Genomic DNA, 24,969 nt, shown 5'->3' on the forward strand with positions numbered 1-24,969 from the left:
CCGCTGACTGTAGTTTGTACATGGCATTTATGAGCTTTTTTCAAACTGCACTTTTTCATCTGCTCCCTATTCACAACAATTTGAACAAATAACTATTCAGAAACGCAGTTTTGAGCTTAATTTTCTTTATGTTTGTCCTCCGTTATGAGAAAAATGCCACAAGAACATGTTAAAAACACAAAAAAAAAAAAACAGTTTTCATTGAAATGGGTCTTTAAAAACCTCCTCTCTCTGGCAGCTTTAGTACCACTGGTTTTCAGCCAGGATGGAGAAAGCTTCTTGGAAAAGAGCTGCTATAATAAAAGACAAACCAAATCCAGGTGACTCTGTTTACCTACTACTTCTCTAGTTAATGATCTTTATTTGTTGGTAAAGCAGAATGTAATTTAGTTCAGAAGATGTAGGTCATCAGGAGGAGAGCACACTTCCAAAAACTGAGAAGAATCAGTTGATCGTCGGTTCATGATCGACTCTGACCTGATGGAGCTGATGGTGAGTGATGGACGCTTCTGACAAACTGCACCCCAGAACTCATCATTCAACACATACCTCTGTCTCTGAAAGAACTGTAGTGTTAGTTAACAACTTTATCACCTCCAAGCCAAGACTTAAATCAACATCTACAGTACGTGCTTCTTTTCCCAGAGTCCCTCATTTATGAGCCAATTCCTGCTCCTCTGGACAGTAAATGATAATCTTGATTATTTGTCAGTCTGCTGATTGACCACTCATGAGCCTGTTTTTCTCTGACATCCCTCCATCCTTTCCTCCGCATCAGTCATTTGTTTCTGTGTTCATGTTTGTGAGCGCTGCATCGTGGTGACACAAGCAGTTCTTCCGCTGTGATGTCACCTCCCTGTCGCAGAGTCCCCTTTGGGTGGCAGAACCGTCCGCCTTCGCCCACCGCGCCTCCTAAGGCTCCTCCACCTGCAGGCAAAAGGAAGGACTTTTTTAGGAATGAAACCTTTTTAAAATTAAAGCCCACCAACCTCATATTAAAAAAAATACAAACACCTAAAAGTCAAATGTACAAACCCAGCTGCTTGAAATGTTACAGTTAGTGTCTTAAATTAGCAGTAATGGTGCGTTTTGGTGAGTATTTGATTGGATGAGTGCTGACAGATGAAACAGGTCCGTCAGGATCCTGAGGTATGAATGTACACAACTATAAAAAGCTGTCAAGTTAAATGATTGAGCCCCAAATTAGCTAAAGAAATTCCCAAACTCTTTCAGAAAAGGAAGGAATTTTTTGAAAATTTCAAACCCTTTTTTTAATTTCATTTTCAAAGATTTAAAAACAGATTGATGTTTCAAAACCCATAAAAGAAAAGTCCAAGCAGACATTTCCTGAAGGCGGTGGATGTTTGCATATCACAGAAGCAGACAGCAGAACGCACGAGGGAGTCTAAATCAACAAAATATGCACAAAGGACAAAAAAGAAGAAAGTCCAAGAGTCTGAATGTTTTTCTGCAATAACAATAGCAGAAAAATTCAAACTCAGTTTTCTCCCATCAGCCTCTCCGGATGTTTTTTTTTTTAAACTTTTACTGCCCCCTCGTGGTTGAAGGCGGCATAACTTTGGAGCCTCAAATGAACAAAATTTATTTGAACAGGAAACTCACAACAATGTGGTTGAAGCCGGCTGCCATGGGATGGTTTTGTGCAGGAGGAATAGTCACACGGTCCTGCTTAAGAACAAAGGACGTTTAACCTCAGCCTGTGAGTCACTTTGAATCTTTTCCAGTGCTGGAACAGGTCCACTCACCGGTTCCTCTTGGTCGTACACGACATTGCTGAAGCCAGTGGTTGGTCCTGTGGGCAGAGACTCCGACAGACCATCGGCTCTTCTCCTGGTTCTCATGTAGAAAACGATCAGAGCGACCAGCGTGCCTATGAGCACCAGCACCACAATCACAGCTGCTGCAATCCCTCCTGCATTGTCTGGACCTGCAGGAAAAACCTTCACTGTGAGAACAAGATCCACCTCTGGCCTTGATGTTCAAGAGCAGAGGTCTGCATCCATCACTCATAAACTGTGGGTGATGCGATGAAGATACAGAGGTCTTCTTCAGCCCCTTTGACTTTGGGAAAGTTGTGGAGCTGCAGGAGTCGGAGAAACACTGTTGTTGGCAGTTCGACCTGCAAGCTGTGGAGCCACATGTGGCTGTTTTACCTCTCACTGTGGCTCTCTGGTCAAAGAAAAATAAAAAGCTTTTCATTTTGAAATGTAAATGTAGAGCAAAGATGTAAGTAGAAAAGTAACACCGACCCAATAGAAATCCCAAAATCTATACTTCACCTTTTAGAAAAATAAGACACTGATTTGTATTTACGTTGTGGTTATATTATAGTTACTATTAAGATGAATATACAAGAAAAAGTGCTTTTTTGTCCCCTATCTTAATCAACAGCAAACAGAGAAGAGCTGAAGACCCCTTGTGTGGGACATATTTTACTGCTAAAACAGGGGCTTAGGAATCTTCTGACAAAAAAACGCTCTCAGTTCAACATCTAATTTGCCATTTTGGAAAAAGAGAATTCCATTTGAACCTTTGCAGAGATAGATAGCATGGTGTTGCCGCGGTTAGCATTGAGGCTTCATAATATTAAGATCAGCGATTTAGTGTCTTATAAAACAATGTCTTTTTCGTACACAGACAGACCATTTCCCCCCTTAAGAGCACCTGTGACAAAGACTTTAGAAAGGATTTTGTGTCGTTCCTTCGTGGCGCTTTCATGGACGCAGAGAGCGACGACAATACACTTCGTTTTAATAATCATCTGTTTTTGCATGTGGCGCCTGTGCTTGAAATTTTGAGTTTAAAAGGTTTTAAAAAGAAGCACTTTCTCGCTGAACCTTTATTGGTCCATCTATGTGAAGCTGATTCAGTTTCATTGAATGGTGTAAATAAACTACAGAAGGGATTAAATGACTCGTGAAAATCCTGCAGAGCACCAAGTGAAAACATCCAGGTGAGGTTAGACATTCTCTCACCTGCAGATGAACCATCGTCCTTTCCCTCACAGCTGACCCCAACAGTCAAATGGATGTCATCCAGAGCCAGCAGCCCTGCTGAGCCTTTCAGTCCCTCAAAGACAATCTGCAGACAGGCAGTGAGGACAGACAGACAGGCAATGAGAACAGACAGACAATGAGGACAGACAGACGGACTGGCAATGAGGACAGACAGAAAAGCAATGAGAAGAGACAGACAATGAGGACAGACAGACAGACAGTGACAACAGAGAGGGACAGGCAGTGAGGACAGACAGACAGACAGACAGACAGACAGACAGACAGACAGACAGGCAGTGAGAACAGACAGACGGACAGGCAATGAGGACAGACAGAAAAGCAGTGAGGACAGACAGAAAAGCAGTAAGGACAGACAGACAGACAGACAGACAGACAGGCAGACAGGCAGTGAGAACAGACAGACGGACAGGCAATGAGGACAGACAGAGAGGCAGTGAGCTCCAGAAACCCTGTCTCACCTGGTACTCCTCAGTGGATATGATATTGGCATCAAAGCGTTTCCACGGGCCGCCCAGGTCACTCGGCACCAGCAGCTCATTGAGGCCACGCCCAGTCAGAGTCCAGACCTTCAGCTGGCAGTCCGCTGCCGCACAGCACAACAACAGAAGCATTACACTGGGACAAAACAGTGGCTCACTAACTGCACTTCTGCTTACATGACTGCGGTTTGTAGGCCCAGAATCTTAAACAAGTGCCTTTGGTGGGGGGCAAGTGGGGGCTCAGCAACCAGGCATTCTGATTGGCTGCCGTCCTATTGCTGCTTGGAAGAAAGAGGAAGTGACCTTGCACAAAGAGAACGCACCCAATTAGAAAGTGGCGATGGTGTGAGCTGCTGCTGGTGGTCTTCGACCTTCACCTTTCTCCGTGCCCAGAGTGTGGTCTTCAGCCGGGACGGGAAAGTGCTTCTCTGCCTCCTGATTGGTCAGCTCCCAGTCCAGCTTATCCTGTTGGATGTTCTGGGTGTTGCTCCATATGCACATCCCTCTCTCCATGCTGCACACCGACTCTGAGGCGACCCAAACACAAATTAACGGTCAAAGAAGGATGCTTTTTAGAAAAGGCAGTTTTATTTGTAATAATAAGCAAAAAGACTATTATAAGGTTTTAAGGTGTATTTTTTTAAAAGAAATACGGGTAATCTCATTTTAGTGAAAAGTTAAGTCATTTAGTTTTAGATTTGTTGTAAAAAATTAACTGGACCACAAAAAAAGGCCTGAATTCATTCATACATTTGCAATGTGTGGACTACTGAAAAGACTGATAAGTCCAGCTTATCACAAAGCTTTGAAACAAAAACTGCTCCTTCAAATATTCAGTAATCATAAACAAACAGGTTCAATTAAAGAGAACCCAGACGTCTTTAAAGACTGTATTCAGTGTCAAAGAAGATCCAGAAAGATAGTAAAATGGCATCGGCATCAGTCATATCTGACTATACCAGGAGGTTAGACATCAGTAGGTGGACAGCCAAGCTGTTTTTTCAATCTTAAGGTTTGCCTCAACGTTGATACCATTCATTAGGCTGGTATTCATCTGCCTCTGTTGCTCCATGTAGCTAGATCTACTAGAAGGTCCTTCATATCTCTCTTCAAAACATCGTTAAACCTCAAGCAGGGTCAACACCAATTGGTTGTTTGGCATCTTTTTTTAGGACACTGTGGACAACGCAGCGAGGAAGGCGACTTTTGGGCATCCTGTGGACATCTTAGTCAAGTTTCAACAGGGATGACAGAGGTTTTCCTATTGAATTCTGTGTAGTTATTCATGATCCTTTTGATTTTATGTTTACATTACAATTACCGGTGCAAAGCCCGTTGAGACGACTGCTGTTGTGATTTTGGGCTATACAGATAAACTTGAATCGAATTGAATTGTGTTGTTCACTGAAAAGCTACGGTCACCAGTCACTTACAACACAACTGTTTTCTTAAGACTTATGAGACTAAATTTACTGCATCCTGCTGAAAACGCATCTAAGAGTTCCTGTAGCTGATTTGCCAAGGATGCACAAAGAGCAGCATCATCTGCGTAGAGGAAATCACAAACAACTATGTCTTGAACTCTATTCTTGGCTTTGTTTCTGGATAAGAACAAGTTCCATTATCACGGGTAAGCAGTGAGACGCCAATATGGTTTGGAATGTTTTGATACCCAGTTATGAAAATGTAGTCAAAGTTTATGCCAAAGAGAGTAGTGCTAACGCATTGCCCTGTTTGCGTTAGCACAAAACACTGAAGGAAGTATGGCAGCAGGACACACTGATAAAATGTTTTAAAAACTATTATTTAACTGATGAAATTGAACACAAAAACAATTGAAAAGAAGATGCAAACACAAAAACCTGATGTCAGTTGGTGAATAGCAGAAACTAAATTAACTGAAAAAAGTCTCAAATTGTTGGAAAAACTGGGAGATGATACGGATAAACGGTACGAACAATCCCAAAATCACAACAAAAATCATGCAGCTTTAAAAAATATAGAGCCTCAAAAATTTGTGAAACAAGCTGAAAATGTGCAAACTGACTAAACATTTAAGTTTGAAAAGGTGTAGATAGGCTCAGAGGCCTGCTGGTAGGGTGTCTGCACCGTAATGGGTTCGAGTTCACAGTCTAATCACACCACAGAGTCTAAAAATGGAATCCAGTGCCTCCCAGCTTGAGCCCTAACACTTAAATGAATCTGCCTTTCCCATTTTAATAAGCATAAAATGGACTATAAGTCAGAAACCATAAAATTGACAAAAATCAAAAGAACATAATAGGATGATTGTGTTAGAATGCAAAAAACACTACATTTCCCACGAGGCCTTTCTCTAGGTTATACATTCCCACACAAAATGGCTTTATGATCATACATGTGTAAAAAGGTTTTTAGCAGACTAATACATCAATCTGTAAGAGTGAAAAATGATTACGTGCTAACAAGCAAAATGATGCAGAGGCTGAAAAAGTTCAGTGTAGAAAGTGTGGCCTCTGCTTTTATTGGAAGGTGGAACAATATTTTTTATTTTTGCTGGATTTTCTTTACAAACCTTGATCTTCACAAGGGTAAAGAGAGATGTGGACGTCATCAATCGCGACATGCGTGTCTCTGCCTCCGGCTCCGATCACCTCAAACTCCAGCTGAGGAGCAGATTTCACTTACAGACAGGACTGTGAAGCACAGCTAACATTTCTACCCAAAGCCTCTGATGGGGCTCAAGATTGTGTTGTAGTTGGGCTCCTCCCTGTACCTGCCACTCCATCAGGTCGCTGAAGATATTTCCTCTTCCGTGGCGCCAGAGGTCTCCTTGATTCAGGCTTGCAGAGAAGATCTTCAGCCTCTTCCCATTTGCTGGCTTCATGTACACGGTGAGAGACCCTGCAAAGAAAATGTGTTTGACCAAAACTGAACAGATAACAGAACCTTGATTCCTGAAAGGTTCTGGATCAAACAGTAGCAAAATAGAGTCAAGCATCAACCTGAGCCAACATCACCAAGTCACCGAGCATCAGAAGGAGGAATAATAATCAGTAATACGGAATGTATTACAATAATCCTCAATTAGTTCATTTTTTGCTGTTTTACTTTTTTCTTTTTCAGTTGTATTTTTTTATATGAAAGCCCATCAGGCTTTAGATAAGCTAAATTGATTGTATCCCCAATTTCTTTGTGCTCAAATCCTCACCTGGATTCTCTCCACCCATATGGTACCAGAAGCTCAAACACTCTTTCTTTGTGGTTTTTGCACGAACAAGGGAGGTGAGCACCGCAGCCTTCCCACGAGGAAGGGCACTGGCGTCTGTGTTCACCATCATGTAGAAGCCTGGGGAAACAGCCAACAATCAACAGTGTCCTACATGTAGTGGAATTTCTGGGCTCGGATGGGACCCTTGTCTGACCCTGATCAGTCTGCAGAGTGTGGTCGGTTTCAGGTCCGGTGACAGCGGTGCTGCTCTGACCGCTTCGGTGGACCCAGATCCCCCCACTGGAGCTGCTGTAGCCACAGCGATCTCCTTCAAAGGAGCACATCCTGGGAATGTTACACGGACCGTCCACCAACGCCACGTCATCAATGGCCACGCGGCCGTCAAAGCCAGAGCGCACCGCCTCAAACACCAGCTGTCCAGAAGAACAGACATCGGTTTTGCAATCGTACTCAGATAATACAACCACAAGACCACAACTTCACAAACAGCTAATAAAAACATTGTGTGACTGTATACCAGTGTGTTACCAATGTTACCCTTAAATGTGGAATTCCACAGGGAGCTGTCTTGGCCCATTGCTATACATATTTTTGTGATATGATATCTCCTAAACCCATAGCTTCCATGATTATATATGCAGATGATACAAATAAATCAGTAACCTCTTCCAGCTTAGTTCAGGTCTGTAAAATGCTGCAACAGGAGCTAATGTGCATTTCTGAATAGGTGATAAAAAACAAGGTAAAACTGAATGTTCTGAGAACCAAGTGTATGTTTTTGGGCTCAAAGCATTCTTTCAAAGAAAATCAAAAAATGCCTATTTTGCTTGAGAATCGGTCAATAAAAGTTAAAGATGTTAAACTGTTGGGTAAAACACTAGATCAAACAATGTCATAGACCACTTATAAATGTAACTTTGTGGCAAATATAAGAAGAAAATAATCGGGAACATTTCAAAAATTAAATGCCATGCTAATTATCAGATGTCAACACAAACACAAAGCTTGGTTCTTTAGTCTTATGTTACTTGGACCATTGTCCTGTTGTCTGGTCAAGTGCAGCTAAAAAAGACCATCACAAACATCAGATGGTGCAGAAAAGGGCTGTAAGACTAAAGGACCAAATAACTGGACACATCAAAGTCTGTTGTGGATGAAAGTCAGTGACAAACTTGAGTGCAGTCTGATTCTGTTGGTACACAAAATCTGGACACAGACCCCTCAACTTGTTTTCACAGTTACTAACCACTATTATTCCAAACTCTTGTGATAATGTATGTATTTTTAGAAGAGCAGAAGATCGGTCTTTACATTGGTAAAGACTGATGGGGATCTTAAACAAACAAACAAACATAAAAACAAATGCTTAAAGACTTTCTTTCTGCTGTCGTCTGCTACAGCTTCCCTGATGCTGCAGTTCTTCCTTACCTGAAAGTTTGTGAGCTGGTGGGGGACAGGGCAGTGGGCTTCATGCCACATGTTCCCATGCGCTCCACTCCGGGTCCACAGGACAGATTCATGCCCACTCAGATCTGTGACCTTCACAGTCAAAGCTCCTAGGAGGAGGAGGAACACCAGAGCGATCAACATCGCATCGCTGAAGTCAGTTTTCTTCTCCATTATCATCCATGATCATGTCAGTGGGGGTCACCTGTGTTGGGGCCGTAGAGTTTGTAGAAAAAGGACAGGCAGGAATTTGACGGTCCTGGAACCTGTGGAAATGAAATCAAACGCCCGAATGCTCCGCGCAGAAGGGGACTCCACATGTCCACAGCAAGGCTTCGGCCTGAACCTCAGCAGAGAAAAAAACCCAACATGACTGTCTCAAAGTCACACCATCGCTCATTATCAACTTCGCAGCTCTGGTTCCAGACTCTCAGATTCTTAAAATTCTTCAGCCTTCGTGTGAAAACATTCAGCCAATTTTCAATTCTTTTTTTTGGGTTTGGGACCACAACATTGTTCAGATCTTTTACAGTTTCTGTTGAAGCACTGAGTATACGTAGGTAACAGAACCTTCTCAGCATCTGGAACAAGTTCACTTCAGATGCTTCAAGGAATTAAAGAAAGTAGGCTCTAATGACTAAAGTGAGTAATGAATTGTTTTTACCACATTTCTACAGGAGATGACCATTAAACCATTTTATATAAATTAAAGTTGATTGTGGATTTTTGTGAAATACCACTGGAATTGGGGATCTCTCCAGGACCAATAAAGTGTTATATCAGCTTTAACTGGTGATCAATATTAAAATTGTTTTCTAGATAGTTCTATTCAGTAGCTTGTTTTTTTATTTGTCCTGTGTAATTTGTCCTTCTCACACACATGGTGTATATTTGTATAAACCCCTTCTGAATTTGAGGCAAATTTCTATTTTTATTAATTACATTGGAATACAGTAACTTTTTTTTAACAGTACCTTTTTTTTCATTGAGCGGAAAGAGATGAGAGTTTTGGATGGAGAGTTAAACGGGGTTTAAGGGTACAAAAGGAAAAAATGGTGTCAAGAAGTTGAAGGATAATGGTCTATTATTTTTGAATACTCAGTGCATTCTGCACACACTGCAAAAGGAATGCTGCAAAAGACAGGGGGGACTGGGGCGTCTGGACCTATGACCTACTGTGTGTTTGCAGGAAACATGAAGCAATATATCATCTGAATTCTTCCACACAGGCTGTTATCATTTATCAATAAAGAGGTTAGAGTAGAGCTGGGGGTTTGCTATATAGTGAAACTATCTTTGCTTTATCCCTCATGCTGTCCTATGGGGTCCAGATGACCCGATCCTTACATTGACATGTTCTCCCTACCATGACAAAGGTGGATAAAGGAGAAGAAGATTTCATGTAATCCATGGACACCAGTGAAGATCACAAATCATTGAAGAAAAAAGGTTCAGAGCACTGTCTAGTGGGTCTAGATGACCCAACTCCCAATGTGAATATGGCTAGGATAACACAAGGGTTAAAGAATAAAATTAAAGCAATTTTTATTTTGTATTTTTGTGTTTGTGTTACCCTCATTTGCTTATTTTTTATAGATTTAACTCAATCAATTAAGACCTTAATCAAACCAGTTTATTTCCAAATGTAAAACCAGCTGGAAAAAGGTGGATGCCATCCCAAAGCTAAGTCCAAAAAACAAACATGTCCCCAAAACACTTACCGTGTCCTGTGGTGTGGTCGTCCTCACTGAGCGCACTCCAGTCAAAGTTATCGCTGTTGTCCTGGTACCACCCACACAAGTCGGAGTCAAAGTTACAGGAAATTCCTGTCCAAGACAAAATTAAATGCTGAGATGTTGGAAGGAAGACCTAAGACGCCCCGCACACACCGCAGCCTCACCGGTGTCAGTCAGTGGAAAGTAGCTGGCGTGGCAGTCTGCGAAGTGAATGTTTTTCACCCGGATCTGTCCGTGAGGGTGCAGCTCCACAGCACGAGCTTCAAACACCATCTGAAAAAGGAATTTGGATCAGGAACAGAACCAGAACCATCATGCAGTTTTGGATAGAGTTCTCGACAAAAGTTTACGTTTTTTATTGAAAAGTATGCAGTGTAATGTCTTCTTTTACTCCGACATGAAGGAAAACATGAACATAAACAAATGGTGGTTCAAAAGAAAATCCTATAATCAATTAAATTTAATGTTTTCTAAACCTATAATAAATCAAAGTCCCCACTTTTTAAACAGCTGGTCACAGTCATGGCATCATTTCTACAGTAAAAAAATTTCAGTGAGTTTTTCCCTTGTTTCCTTTGAGGTTCTCATAAATGTTTGGTTCTTGTTGGTTTTATTCCTTTGTCCAGTTCAAACCAATCAAACCAATCAGGTCCAAGTCTGGAGACTGTGCTGGGCTTCCCATGTTCCAAAGATTACCATCTTGTTCTTTGACCTTTGAGTCTAGATTTACGGTATGTTCTAAAATCCTGGTCTTGTTGGATGAAGCAGACCAATTAGACTCAAACCAGAGAGAATTAAACGCTGTGGAAATGTGTTTATTGACAGTGACTCCCACTTTAAACAAGACCCTGAATCCAAACCATCCCATTACACACACCCCTCCTTGTCTGACAGATAAAGCTACACACCTTGGAGCCATGCTTTCCATTTTGTTATGGTGTGTAAAGAATCTGAGAACCAAAGATTTCAAATTTAGATTCATCCATCGATGACTCCTCCCTCCAGTCTGCAGTTTCCAGTCACTGTTTCCTCTTTGTCTCATTCTGCAGTCTTAGCAATGACTTTCCTGCTGCAACTTGTCCTGTCAGCCTGCAGCGCCAAGAGTCCTCTTCATTGTTTAAACCAAGACTTGTCTACAACATCAGATTATATTCCTCTCATAAATATTGTGTGGAGATAAAATAATATTCTCACATTTGTAAAATGTAAGTAGCAAGTGCAGTGTACTGTAACTAATGTCTGTAATTTTATCAAAAATAATTTACTTTTACATTTGGGATCTTTCTGCTCTCCTCCTGAACTTTCTTTGTCATAGTAAGTCGTAGCTTTTGCTAAATCCTCATTTCAGTCATTTCAGACCTATGAGCAATAGTGCAAGGAACATTTGTTGATCACAGCAAATCCTACAAGAAATAGTTCCAACACAGTTTAAGTTCTATGTTTGGGATCTTTATAGCACACAGACATTTTTTCCTCTCCTTTTCACAGAGACCAAAGGTTTTGGGCACTAAAGCTGCAAGACCAACCTGGAAGCGATCTTTCCTCACACCGATGAGAACATTGGCGTGCCGCCATGCTTCTTCCTCAGATCCAGTCTTCCCACCAGACTCCCACATTTTGGGTCCGACGCCCAGCAGGCTGTCTATCACCCTGAGTGACAGCTCACCTGCAGCACAGACAGAATTAAAGTGTCAATAATTTGGTTCCAAAAAGCACACCTCTTTAAACGTGTGGCATCTTTTTTCACCAATGTGATCGGCGCTCCCAGTGAGGGAATAATCAAAGCTGATGTTGCAGACGGGACCAGAGGGGCCAAGGAGGGGCGTTCGCATCTGCGCCTCAGTGAGCTGCTGACCAGCAGCCTCGATTACGCACAGGTAGTCCTCTGAGAGACCAGAACTTACATCAACAGTCTGTTCATTGTTATATGGGATGAACTGATCCTAAATGACAGTCTTTTTACCGTTAGAGGTGGAATTTTTATGGAGTTCCCAACGCTGACTCCCAACGCTAGTGTCAGTCCAGCCTGAGCTGCCTTCAGCGTACAAGAAGTCACCTGCAAAGAGCTTTTCATGAGACACAAGATAAAACGCAAGACACCAATTTAATATTTTTCAAAGCTTTTATCCTGTTTGCCAAGAATAAGCTGGAAGTCTTAATTAACCCAGTCTGATGGTATATTTCACACCAGGCTCGAAGATGGGGGTTCAAGCAGCCACTTGACAGAACAGTCTATGTTAACGAGTGTTTTCAAAACTCTCACGTTCACACATTGGTACACAAGTTTTTAAGTCAGTTTCCGAGCTCTGTGTGCAAATCGCACGACCATTGCACGCGCGTCAAAAGTTCAGCCACTTGAAGGATGACCCGTCAAGGACTCGGGTTTGGTAGTGATGTATGGGTGGCGTCTGCTTTAATACACATAACCATTTGAAAATTGATCATGGAGGAGAAATTAATAATTGCGGTTTGTGCCCAGTAGGAATTCTATGACACCAAGTCTTTCATAAATCAGAATGGAGCTGTGAAAGAAAAAGCCTGGAGCAAGATTTACGAGTTTTGCATTGCTTCGACAATTTACCACATCCTGCATCTAAACTGTGCTTCTAGTCCCAAAATGATCACCTATTGATCTATTTTTCAAAGCAATCCCAGTGGTCTTTTAGTTATGATTATGTTGTTTTTTAGCCTAAATCAAAAAACCTGTGTTGCTTTCTAAGACATAGTTTCTGCAGATTGGTAGATATTTATTAGAAATTCACCTCTGAGCATGACTGTTGGCGTGGAGCAACCCCACCCCCACTTTCCCTCCACATTGCTGAGCTCTCAGAGCAGGGAGAAAATTGGAATTTTAAGCTAAATATTCTTAATTTTTCTTTACATATGAAAAACGCCACAAGATCATGTCTTTTTTTTTTGTGCTAGAAAGTGTATCCTTATAAACTGGATCTCTGATAAAATCCCCTCTAAAGCACAATGGCAAAAAACTGTTTTTAGTTACATGTCTCTCGACTACTTAACTTGTCAGCTACATCATAAAAATGTTTTTGAAAAGATATGGGAACCTTTCTTGTTGTATGTTGGATTAGACATTTCCACAATTATTAAAAGAGCATTTGTATTCTGACCTCAAACACGTATGTACAATAACGGCTCTACTGTTGTTTGATCTTTCTTTTTGATGGTCATGACTCCAGCACATATAATATGATATAATTTCTGTATCCGTGGGCCTGTTTTGTTTTGTTTTGTCCTGTCCTGTTGATATGTTTAAAAATAATAAATATATAATTAAAAAAAAAACAAAACACCAAAAGCCCCATTTTCACCAGAGTCACATGGTATAACGAAAGCTCATTTCTGATGTAAACGATTCAGAATAACTGTTCTTGGTCCACTCTGCAGTTCCTGCTTGGCAGACCTGTCGGTTGTCTGGTGAACAGATAAACACTCACCACACTTGGCCTCGTCCTCGGCTTCTGCACAGTCTGCGTGAAAATCACATATCTTCTCCGGCTCGGTGCACGGGTGCTTGGGGGGTTTGGGGAACCCTTCCAGGGAGTTGTTTTCTGTTTGAAAAATGAATGTGAGGAGCTCGCATCACTCTGATCGGGTCAGGATGTCTTGCCTTTTGCATGAGTGGCGTTGCGTGTCTGCTTCAGATCAAGGGCATACCTGAAGACAGGCGGCATTCAGGAGACAACGTGATGCTGTCAACGGCAATACCTCCATAGTCAAAGTCTCGAATTGCTGCCATTATCAGGATCTAGATAGATAGATGACTTTATTAATCCCACAATGGGGAAATTTCATTTATCTGTGGCAGCAACACGACATTCAGAAATAATCTATATAATATAACATCAATAAAGGACATCACAAATTACATTTATATTAGATAATTAAAAATATTACTAAAATTATTATGAAAAAATATTATCAAAAATGAGATTCTTATTAAATAAAGAAATAAATATTAAATAAATACAGCTGCAAAAGTGTAAAAAACATGCGGTCTGCAAAACATGTAAACTGTAAAAAAAAACATTACAAATTTTTTCAAAATACAGAAATAACTAATGAAGTTCACACCAAAAACAAAAACAAACAACTGTTCAGGAACAAAAAACAATTTAAAATTGAAAAACAACAACTACAACAAAAGTAAATGAATCAATGACTAAACTAAATCTAATCTGATCTGCAAGGATCTGCAAGGTTCAAAGAATTTATGTTCAGTCCAAGTCATTTCTGTAAAAAATCAGTATGTTCAGAGGAAAGGTGATATTTTACAGACTGTCAGGGTTATCATTTCTCATTTTAGGACCTACTTGCCTCCCAGATAACACATTTTAAGGATACAAAACAAACACATTATCATTTTCAAACACTTTGATTTATTTATTTATTTATTTTACTGTATTTGACTCTTTTTCCTGAAAAGACTTACTTGGAAAGTTGTGTTGCACACAATCTCCACCTCAGCCTTCACCCACAGATCACCAAGAGAGCCAGCCCTCTCCCACACAGGGATGATGGAACGCTCCGTCACCATCACCGTCAAACCCCCGGACCTCGGCCCAAACTGGTGAGTGTACATCACCATCTACACACAGACAGAAATGTACAGGGAGTCAAGGTTTTCATCTGCAAACTCTCAACAGTTTGTATGTGATAAAAAACGTTATCTTAGCTGATCCATTTCTAAAGTGAAATAAATCTCTTTACAACCTCTGCAACTCAAAAATAAAAACTTTCTGTTAAGTGTCAATAATTTTTGAAAGCTTGCCAAAAGGCAAGATGCTGTTATGCCACCATAATGTTTTCCATTTCACTGATAGTAGCTCCCAGATTAGATATCTAAAAAAATGTAGTCCAATCCAATGATTATCATAGAGAAAATATAGAACCTAAAGAACTGTTTAAAAAGATCATTTGAGAATAATTCAATAGGAAAAATGACAGGTGGGGAGATGTTTGATGTCTTGCTCCGTTGGTCCATCTTATTCCTGTCTACTCAGACTGGTCATGGCGGAAAGTTGCCCTTACTGACTCTGGGTCTGCATGAGGTTTCTTCCTAATCTTCCCTTTAGAGAGTTTTTCTCTGAACTGTCACCCTTTGCTTCTTAGTTAGGATGAATGACATTAAAAAAAAATTGTTTTCATCTGTTGGTCAATTGGATCATTTGGCTTTAACGGAAAGGTCTGGAGAAAATTGAATGATAATAATCAGATTCAATTTTCTCAGTTAGACGTTTTGAGCCTTTTGTGTAGCGCCTTGACTTGAGTCAGTTGTGACACTTATGAATTTAAATTAATTTGCTGTTTCTTCATTGTGATACAGAACGCCTATACGGGTTGTTAATTTCATTTTTAGAAAGCCCCCACCACCAGTTTCCTGATTTGACTGAAACCTGGAGCACCAACAGTTCCTTCAAAGACCACTAGAAGCAGCTGACAAATACTCTAATACCACCTTCCAAATACTTCCTGTTATTTCCTGTTCCTAAATGCCGGTGGTCAAAAAAAGAAAAGAAAAATACAGACTTTATACTTCAAACAAATGTATACACATCCTTTGATGACGTCTGAATTGTTTTGTTTGTTTCTATTCTTGACATCTCTAGAGGGTTGTGTGCATTGAGAGCAAGTTTTTAATTGGCAGGTGACTGGATTCAGGAGTGGGCTCAAGAAAAATCTCACTTTACTTTCACCAGCCTGGGCCTCAACACAGCCACGTGCTTACTAAAACGCATACAGTGATGCAGACTATGGCTGACAACAGGCTGCACTAGGACAGAATGTCTGGTTTCCATTTTCAAAACCCACCCAGTCAATTTCACCTGTCACAGGTTGATGGAGCCTATCCCAGCTACTGTTGGGTCAAGGCAGAGTACTCCCTAAACGGGTCAGAATGTTCCATTTTCAGTCATGAATTTTTCAGAAAAAACATTTTAAAATTCATATAAAACCTTAAAGGCAAAATATATCACGCTGCACTGGTAGATTGTTTTGCATTACGAATGGGCAGCTGGGTACAGAAGTAAAACGGTTGACCTCTGGTTGGAAGATCACTGGTTTGGACACCACCCACTTGTCCAAGTGTCCTTGGGCAAGACACTGAATGCCACATTGCTCCTGGTGGTTGTGGGTTGGCGCCACGGCAACAGAGTATCAGTATATGAATGTGTGTGTGGATGGGTGAATTGGACTGTGACTGTGAAGCGCAGCATAGAAAAAGGGCTATGTGCCGGAAAGTATGCGCCATCTACCGTTTTACCACTTCCTGCACTTCTTGGTGAGATTTAGTTTTTGAACTGCAGCAGAAAAAGGATTCCAAATGTGAATCTCAGACCTTAGAATGGTGGGAAGACTCAGACTCACCTTACAAGGATGTGAGCTGTTGGTTGGTTGCAGAGGTGGACTCTGAAAAGCAGCCCAGTCGCTGGACAGACCCTCATCCGGGACGGTCACATACAGGAAGGAGCCTGTCATGATTGTGAATACATTCATATTTTTTCTGACTAAGGGCTGTTGTAAAGAAGGTCAGGGTTAGGGCTGGGATACCTGACGCAGAGTTTTTGGACTGATCTCTGCCGGGCCCTTTCCGAGGATCGGTGGTTGAGATCCCCTCTTGGTTAGTTATGATCCACTTCAGTGAAGATAATGACCTTAGGTCCCAGTCGCACAGCCCCTTCTCAAAGTCACAGCGGCGGAAATCCCCTGGACAAAAACGTGCACGGTTCCTTACCACATTACCAGCGACTCAACTCTCTGCGAGTTCAGCTGAGAAGCAGGAGCTCGGGGAGTTTCTCACCACAGCTCTCTTCATCAGTGCCGTCGCCGCAGTCATCGCTACCATCACAGACCTGCCGCTGCTCCACACAGGCGGCGTTCTTACACGTCAGCATCCCTGCAGGACACTCCTCCTCAGGACGGGGAGCTGACGATGGCAGGAGGACGAAAACATCAGATGATCCTCAGAGTTCTTCGTATCAACAGTTTTGTAATCAAATGTTTGCATGATGATCAGGAACAGCTGAAGTCTGAGGGGCTCACGGGGCAAAGCGCAGTCAAGGAACTCCAGCTGGTCCAGGGCCACGTCCCCCCCTCGCCCCTCTGAGCGCTCAGAGTGAAGCCTGATCTGAAAGCTTGAAGCAATCCGTCCCAGGTAGATGGTGTCTTCCCTCCAGGCTCGGACACTGGAGGCCTCAGGACGCCACACCACAGCCTCCTGAGAGTCCTGGCGGAGGACGGACCCCCACAGGGGGACAGAGCCCAGCCCTGTGTGACCTTAAGACAACAATCAGTTTAACTCTGGACATCAGTGAGGCCAGAGAAGCTGTTGGATGAGATAAGAACATATTTGTTTGTTCGCTTGAGTCTGGAGATGGAGGGAGGATGGGCCACAGGTGCTACCTGAATCCCAGAGGAAGTATCTGAGACGAAGACGACACGTCGGTGAAGACTGCTTCATCTCCGGGGAGATGAGAACTGTCTTTTGTGGCGACTGAGCCGTGACGGCGCTCACCCCAATGAACCAGCCTGCAAGAGGAGAACCAATCAGAAACCAGTGGATCCAGAGAGTTTCAGTCATCAGTAAAATCAGTCCCACCTTTGCTCCAATCATGTTTCAGTAACTAACACTGTGACCACCCATGTTTCAGTATCCAGCTTTAAAGAATTTCCTTAGCGCGACTAGCAGCTGTCTATCAAAGTGTTTTTACAACATTTTTCCTTTAGATCAACTTTCTTTAATAGACTGCTTATACAACTACCTTGTTATTCATACAACTATATTCCTGTGAAGCAATGTTTGCCACAGCAACATTCTTTACTGCAACGTTCACTTTGGTACTTTGAATCTAAATTTGTTCTTTTCCTTAAGGAAGGTGAAACAGAAAAACAGTCACGGTGCCCTATTTTGTTCAGAGATGGCTTCTCAGCTGTTTAGCGCCCGGGGCATGTGCTGACCTTTATGTCAATTTGCTTTTCTACTGTTTCCCTTTTTATAGTGAAGTGAAAAATAGCATTCACAACAGATGCTCATCATCCGATTATCTTAGACATCGTAAGCTGCTGGGATAACAAACACTGAGAAAAATATGTAAAATTAAAAACAAGGTTTAAAAAAAGGGCCATGTCTGATTTTTAATCCTGTCCTACGTCTGTTTACATCTTTTTAAAGACCCACTTCAATTAAAATGGTGTTTTTGGTGTTTTGAAAGTGTTCTTGAGGCATTCATGAAGGACATAGAAATAATTCAGATTAAAACTGCATTTCTGAGTATTTTTTTATTCAAACTGGGATGAATCAAAAGCTGATGAAAAACCGCAGTTTGAAACAGTTCTCTTTTGTAGCAGCTGAAATGGGCGGGCCAAAGTCTCCCTGCTCTGCTCCATTCTGATCATCCACTGTCAGACACATAGATCCATGAACGTCTTTGTTTTCCTGGTCTGAGCTGGAATCTGGATCAGAACTGGACGGCTGGATAGCTCTGATATTGCTAGCAGTAAGCTAGCAGGACAGAGTTTAAACAAAAGGATGATGGGATATCAGCTAAGGCTTACTTCGGCGCCAAAAGTCCCGCCCACAACTCAGATGTGATTTTCTAATGAGCCTGTGCCGCTCTGCAGAAACTATGTCCCAGAAAACGATACAGGTTTTTTGGATTTGATCTAGAAATAGTAATTGACAATATTGTCTAAAGTCCGTCTGTGACTGCAAGGACCATAATAATCATAATTAAAAGACCACTGGGGACACTGTTAAAAAAAATCAAAGGATTAACTCGTTTGTTAATCGGTGATGAAATGTTTTTATCTTTACTCCAAAAGTCGCCTTACTCCCAAAATTCAAACAAATGTTCAGAACTGACCTCCTTTATACAGTGGTGGACAAAATTATTAATACCCCTCAGTTAAAGAAAGAAAGTCTACAATGCTCACTGAAATGACTTGAAACGTTCAAAAGTAACAATAAATTAAAAAAGTTTGAAAATTAAATAATCAAAATCAGCCATTACTTTTGAGTTGTTGATTAACAGAATTATTTAAAAACAAACTAATGAAATATGGCTGGACAAAAATGATGGTACCCATAACTAAATCTTTTGTTGCAAAACCTTTTGAGGCAATCACTGCAATGAAACGGTTTCTGTATTTGTCAATGAGCCTTCTGCACCTGTCCACAGGTATTTTGGCCCACTCCTGATGAGCAAACTGCTCCAGTTGTCTCAGGTTTGACAGGTGTCTTCTCCAAATGGCATGTTTCAGCTCCTTCCACTGATGTTCAATGGGATTCAGATCTGGGCTCATAGAAGGCCACTTCAGAATAGTCCAATGCTTTTCTCTGAGCCATTCTTGGGGGTTTTTGGCTGTGTGTTTTGGATCGTTGTCCTGTTGGAAGACCCATAACCTGAGACTGAGACCAAGCTTTCTGACACTAGGCAGCACATTTCTATCCAGAATGCCTTGATGATCTTGAGATTTCATTTTACCTTGCACAACTTCCAGACACCCTGTGGCAGATGCAGCAAAGCAGCCCCAAAACAGAACTGAGCCTCCTCCATGTTTCACAGTAGGGACATTGTTCTTTTCGTTGTATGCTTCGTTTTTGAGTTTACCAACATAGAGCTGATGTGCCTTACCAAAAAGCTCCAGTTTGGTCTCATCTGTCCAAAGGACATTTTCCCAGAAGCTTTGTGGCTTGTCAACATGCATTTTTGCAAATTCAAGTCTTGCTTTTTTATGATTTCCTTTCAACAGTGGTGTCCTCCTTGGTCGTCTCCCATGAAGTCCACTCTGGCTCAAACAACGACGAATGGTGCGATCTGACACTGATGTACCTTGATCTAGGAGTTCACCTTTAATGTCTTTGGAGGTTGTTCTGGGCTCTTTGGATACAGTTCCAACTATCCGTCTCCTCAATTTGTCATCAATGTTCCTCTTCCATCGTCCAGGGTGGTTGGCTACTGTCTCATGGGTCTTAAACATCTGAATAATATGTGCCACTATCGTCACAGGAACTTCAAGCTGCTTAGAGATGGTTTTATAGCCTTTACCTTTATGATGTTTGTCTATAATTTAGTTTCTAATGTCCTGGGACAATTCTCTCCTTGGCTTTCTGTTGTCCATGTTCAGTGTGGTTCACACCTTTTCACCAAACAGCAACATGACTATTTGTCTCCCTTTAAATAGGCAGACTGATTGATTATGGGTTTGAAAACAGCTGTGATGTCAATTAAAGGACATACCTGAGTTCATCTTGACCCCCTGGACAATTAGTTCTCAGTCTTTTATGGAGGTACCATCACTTTTGTCCTGCCATATTTCATTAGTTTGTTTTTTAAAATAATTCTGTTAATCAACAACTCAAAAGTAATGGCTGATTTGGATTATTTAATTTTTAACAAATTTTAATTTATTGTTACTTTTAAACGTTTCAAGTCATTTCAGTGAGCATTGTGGACTTTCTGTCTTTAACTGAGGGCTACCAACAATTTTGTCTACCACTGTACTTCAAATGTCGTTTCCTACAGCACTTAACTTGAAATGTGACCCCGACCCAGTTTTGATTCATGTTTGTCTCTCGTTTGTTGCTTTGGAAAAAAGCATATGTTGAATGTCCATATGAACTGAAAATGTGAAAATTAAGATGTCTATAAAATTGCTTTAAAAAAGGCTAAATTTGCTAAAGGGAAGCTTAAAGTCCCACTCTGACCATCTTTTGATCCATTTTCAAAGTGTTCCCAGTGGTCTTTTAATGATTGATTGATTTTAGGCAAAATCCAAAAACCTGTGTTGTTTTCTAGGACGTGTTTTCCACAGAGCGGCAGGAGTTCCTTAGAAAATCACCTCTGAGTTGTTGGCGGGACTGATGGGGCGGGGTAAGCCCACCCCCCTTCCCCTCCCTGAGAACTTGGAGCAGGGGGCTTGAGGCCCGCCCAGCATTTTTCCCACATCACCAGAACAATCTTTTTCCAACAGGATTTTTTTTCATCTGCTCCTGATTTACAACAATTTGCATCAAGCTAAACTCAGAGATGCAATATTGAGCTTAATTTGCTTTATATATGTCTGCTATCATCAGAAAAATGCTACAAGAACATGTTAAAAACATCAGTTATACCAGAGTGGGTCTATGTGTGTATGTATTCATATACTTTTCTATATTTAAAGCTATAGTAAAATGTTAAAAATTGTGTGTTTTGTATGTGATGTATAGGCCTCTGTCTTTTTTAATGATTAAAAGAATAGAGGGGGTCTTTTAAAAGTTATTAAAAGACAAAACATGGTTTAAAAAAGGCTTAGTGATCATTTTTCCCAAGCTTTAATAACCTAAAGTCTGAATAGTTTTAGAATCAGAAATGTGCAGACATTGTTTTAAGTGAGCACAAAAAAGTTGAATAAAACAAACAGGATTTGAACCTTTGGATGCCAGAATGAAACATCTAAATGTGCTGAAGAAGCTCCAGAAGAACCAAAAGGGCAAAGGGCGTGAACGTTCTCAGTCTGTGTGTACCTGTGGCTGTGCCTGTGGTGAAGTCAGACAACGGCCCGCTGTCAGACGGCCCCCCCTGGAGCCTCTCCCAGGTGTAACCGTCACCTGACTGGACGCTCCATCCACACATGCCAGCATCTTCAAAGTCACACTGAAAGTCCTTCCCCCCGTGGCCTTGGGAGGGTGAGGAGAAACAGATAAACTCTCTGACATTTACAGAGTTATTGACAAACAGATTTCAGGCTTGAACTTCCTCCTCATTTTCTTAATGATATTTCAAAGTAAAAGCCTCTGCAGACTCACCACAGTCATCCTCATCGCTGCAGTCAGAGCAGTCGCACACAAAGTCACATTTGGCCTCTGCAGCCTGACAGCGAGGAGCCTGAGAACCTGCAGCTGATGAGGAAAACGTACCGTTCTCATTCTGCTAACTGTGTTCAGTTCGAGGTTTGAGGATCAACAGAGGAGCAAACAGCTGATCGAGACACTCAGAGCCCATCTGTGGAGCTGCAGCCTTCCTCATCATGCAGTAAAAAACAGATCAGTGTTTATTTAGAAAAGTGGAAATGCTTCCAGTGCAGTAGTGGGAATGCTTACTAATAAAGACAATGCATACTAATTTTGTTGCTTGTTTCAACACTGTACCCTCTACTCTTTACCAAACTGGACTTCCCTCTTCACTCGATGTAAAATTCACTTCTTGCTGTTAATTGACAAAACTCTGCTTGGACTTGGTCTTTATTTTAGCCAGCTTTTGCACACTTCATCCCCCGTGTACAACAGCTGGTCTGCGAAATGATTTAGTTCACATCCAGACCCTAAATCAAACTCCTCATTGGGTTCTTCATGCTTTCAGTCTGCAGCATCCTGAATCTAGAATCATTTACAACAAACCCAGACTGCACACTCTTATTCAGACAGTTATTAGACAGAATCTTAATGAGCATTTCAAAGAAATATGCAGTAACCTGGTTTTAGGATTTTATTTATTTTATTCCATTAATTATTGCTTTTTTTTAAATGATTGTCTTGTATTGTTGCTGTTTCATCCTGATTGGTTCTATCTATGTGTCTCCTGTTACTCCTTTCATTTTTCTGTCTCTAAAGGTCTTCCCTTTTACCAGGCCACAGTTGGAAAAAAAATTATGTATTTTTTAAATATGTCTTGCTGGGAGTAATAAAAGTTAATAGAATAAATTAATTAAAGAACTATGGAGTACAAGATCAGGCACACATGTCACTGCGAGTTATTCGGATTTTTTTATTTTTAATTCGTTCCAGTGAACAAAATTGTAGAATTTCACTTTATGATTAAATGCAGTATTTTGTACAAAATCTATTTTATTATAAACAAATATTTGAAAAGTGAGATTTCTGACACAGTTTGTAGATCAACTTTGTTCTTAAAAAAACAAAACAAAAAAAAAAGCTGTAGAAATAAACTGGGATTTTGAGATATTAGATTTGAGAACATGATTTGTCCTTCAACGTGAAGGAAACAAAAACTAAATGTATGATTTTTAGAAATAAAACAAAAGTCCATTAAAGAAATGAGATATGAAGATTTGTGAAGGGAAAACTGAAGTAGAGTTAAGGTGCATCAATGAAGATGCATATTAATGTTTCATCCATTAAAAGCAATCACTAAATGGTGGAGAAATTCCAAACTTTGTATAAAACTCATGAATCAGCTTTCCTCACAATGCCAAATGGAGACATTTCAAAGAAAATATAAACAAGAGTTTGGTTCTAAAACTCAAACTGGCTAATTAAAATAAAAAATAGTCTCAGCCATTTTACAGAAACTACCAAGTAATTATTTTTCATCCACTGAAGTTGGATTATTTGTTATTTGTGAATAAACGATAGTACTGAGTCATAAATCCACCACATCGCCCATCATCAGAATGTTAAATGCTATGTGACACATTTCTCACTTTCTATTCTTTTTCTCCGGGTTTTAAGTGGGAAGTCACTTCAAACTACAAATTAAGTATATAAGGCAATATAGTTTTGACACAGTAATACAGTAAGGTAAGGGATTACTCTCACTAACTAGTACTATGTAATCTATTACAGTTTAAAGGGGCTCACTGGCACATCACCAATCAGCACATAAAAAACCTCAATCTCCATCATTTTCAGGCTGGCAGAGAAACATCTCTAGAGCAACCTTCACACAGAGAATGTACTCAATGTGTGAGAAAAAAGATGAACCAGAGCTCTGAAATGGACCGGAATCGAACCATTCTTTGAGTTTAACATCTCTTACCAAACTGTAGAGTCAGCAGCAGCAGCAGAAGAGCGAGGGTTCCCGAACGCACCATCTTTCAACTACTTCCAGTCTGAAGGTTGGAATTCAGACACTGACCCCTCCTCTCAGAGATAACACACGGACTTTGAAAGTACCCAGCATGCAACTGCAACAATCTCCCCTCATAAAACCTCTAGAATGGATGACACCACTCATAATTATTAAGTATTATAGCACCACGTGTCTGAAAGAGCAGTATCTGGAAGATAAGAAACCCCCCCCCCCCCATCTTAAAACTGCTGCTCTAGTGTAGTTTAGATCTGCTGCAGGTTTCTGCCCGTTGGTAAGTAAAAGTAGAAGAACTGTTCTATGGAACCATTTTGGATCATGAAAAAAGCATTACAAACTGGTACATCTGTCTGGCTTTGATGGGCAGATCAGGACTGAAATGGATTTCAAAACTTTAAGACGATTATAAATGGTTAGATGGTTTCGTTTTTTGTTCAGCCTGAGGAAAATCTAAGTTGCATGGATTGTCACAGTGATGGCTGCAGTGATGGATGCATAGTTGCAGGGATGGATGCGTGGTTGCAGTGATGGTTGCAGTAATGGCTACATGTTTGTAGTGATGGTTGCATTGCTGCAGTGATGGATGCGTGTTTGCAGTGAAGGATTTGTGTGGTTGCAGTGATGGTTGCAGTGATGGATGTGTGTTTGCAGTGATGGTTGCAGTGATGGATGTGATGTTGCAGTGAAGGCTGCAGTGATAGATGCGTGGTTGCAGTGATGGTTGCAGTGATGGATGCGTGTTTGCAGTGATGGTTGCATGGTTGCAGTGATGGTTGCAGGGATGGATGTAAGGCTGCAGTGATGGATGTGGTTGCAATGATGATTGCATGGCTGCAGTGATGGAAGGGTGGCTGCAGTGATGGATGCGTGGTTGCAGTGATGGTTGCATTGATGGATGCGTGTTTGCAGTGATGGTTGCATGGTTGCAGTGATGTTGCAGGGATGGATGTGAGGCTGCAGTGATGGACGTGGTTGCAATGATGATTGCATGGCTTCAGTGATGGCTGTGTGGTTGCAGTGATGAATGCGTGGGTGCAGTGATGGATGTAGTGATGGATGCGTGGCTGCAGTGATGGAAGGGTGGCTGCAGTGATGGATGCGTGGTTGCAGTGATGGATGCGTGGCTGCAGTGATGGATGTGAGGTTCCAGTGCTGGCTGCATGGCTGCAGTAATGGGTGCGTGGTTGCAGTGATGGTTGCAGTGATGGCTGCAGTGATGGATGCGTGGTTGCA

At 41.2% G+C, this 24,969-nt stretch overlaps 1 protein-coding gene across 1 annotated transcript; it reads right to left on the bottom strand.

Moving 5' to 3' along the window:
• Positions 1–321: 321 nt before the first annotated feature.
• mamdc4 (MAM domain containing 4) lies at positions 322–23,788 on the bottom strand. Its single transcript, XM_023961127.1, has 29 exons — positions 23,686–23,788; positions 21,717–21,809; positions 21,435–21,587; positions 17,330–17,455; positions 16,970–17,203; positions 16,728–16,853; positions 16,478–16,633; positions 16,295–16,398; positions 14,361–14,516; positions 13,586–13,676; positions 13,366–13,479; positions 11,874–11,966; positions 11,658–11,795; positions 11,437–11,576; positions 10,075–10,183; positions 9,896–10,030; positions 8,380–8,514; positions 8,157–8,284; positions 6,922–7,141; positions 6,708–6,845; positions 6,273–6,400; positions 6,072–6,162; positions 3,895–4,044; positions 3,695–3,820; positions 3,497–3,621; positions 2,997–3,102; positions 1,767–1,948; positions 1,624–1,689; positions 322–927 (listed from the first exon to the last, which is right to left on the bottom strand). The coding sequence occupies exons 1-29, from the start codon at positions 23,738–23,740 to the stop codon at positions 913–915; spliced, it is 3,633 nt and encodes a 1,210-aa protein (XP_023816895.1). The 5' UTR covers positions 23,741–23,788; the 3' UTR covers positions 322–912.
• Positions 23,789–24,969: the final 1,181 nt, after the last annotated feature.

The sequence above is a fragment of the Oryzias latipes genome, chromosome 12 (assembly GCF_002234675.1).
Source record: "Oryzias latipes chromosome 12, ASM223467v1".
In the NCBI taxonomy this organism is placed as follows: Eukaryota; Metazoa; Chordata; class Actinopteri; order Beloniformes; family Adrianichthyidae; genus Oryzias; species Oryzias latipes.

Coding starts and splice junctions, on each gene's coding strand:
- mamdc4 (XM_023961127.1), bottom strand. CDS start 23,740: ATGGTGCGTTCGGGAACCCTCGCTCTTCTGCTGCTGCTGCTGACTCTA. Junction 7,142..8,156: donor ACCAGCTCACAAACTTTCAG/GTAAGGAAGAAC, acceptor TCTTCTGGACAG/CTGGTGTTTGAGGCGGTGCG. Junction 3,103..3,496: donor TATCCACTGAGGAGTACCAG/GTGAGACAGGGT, acceptor GCCTGTCTGCAG/ATTGTCTTTGAGGGACTGAA.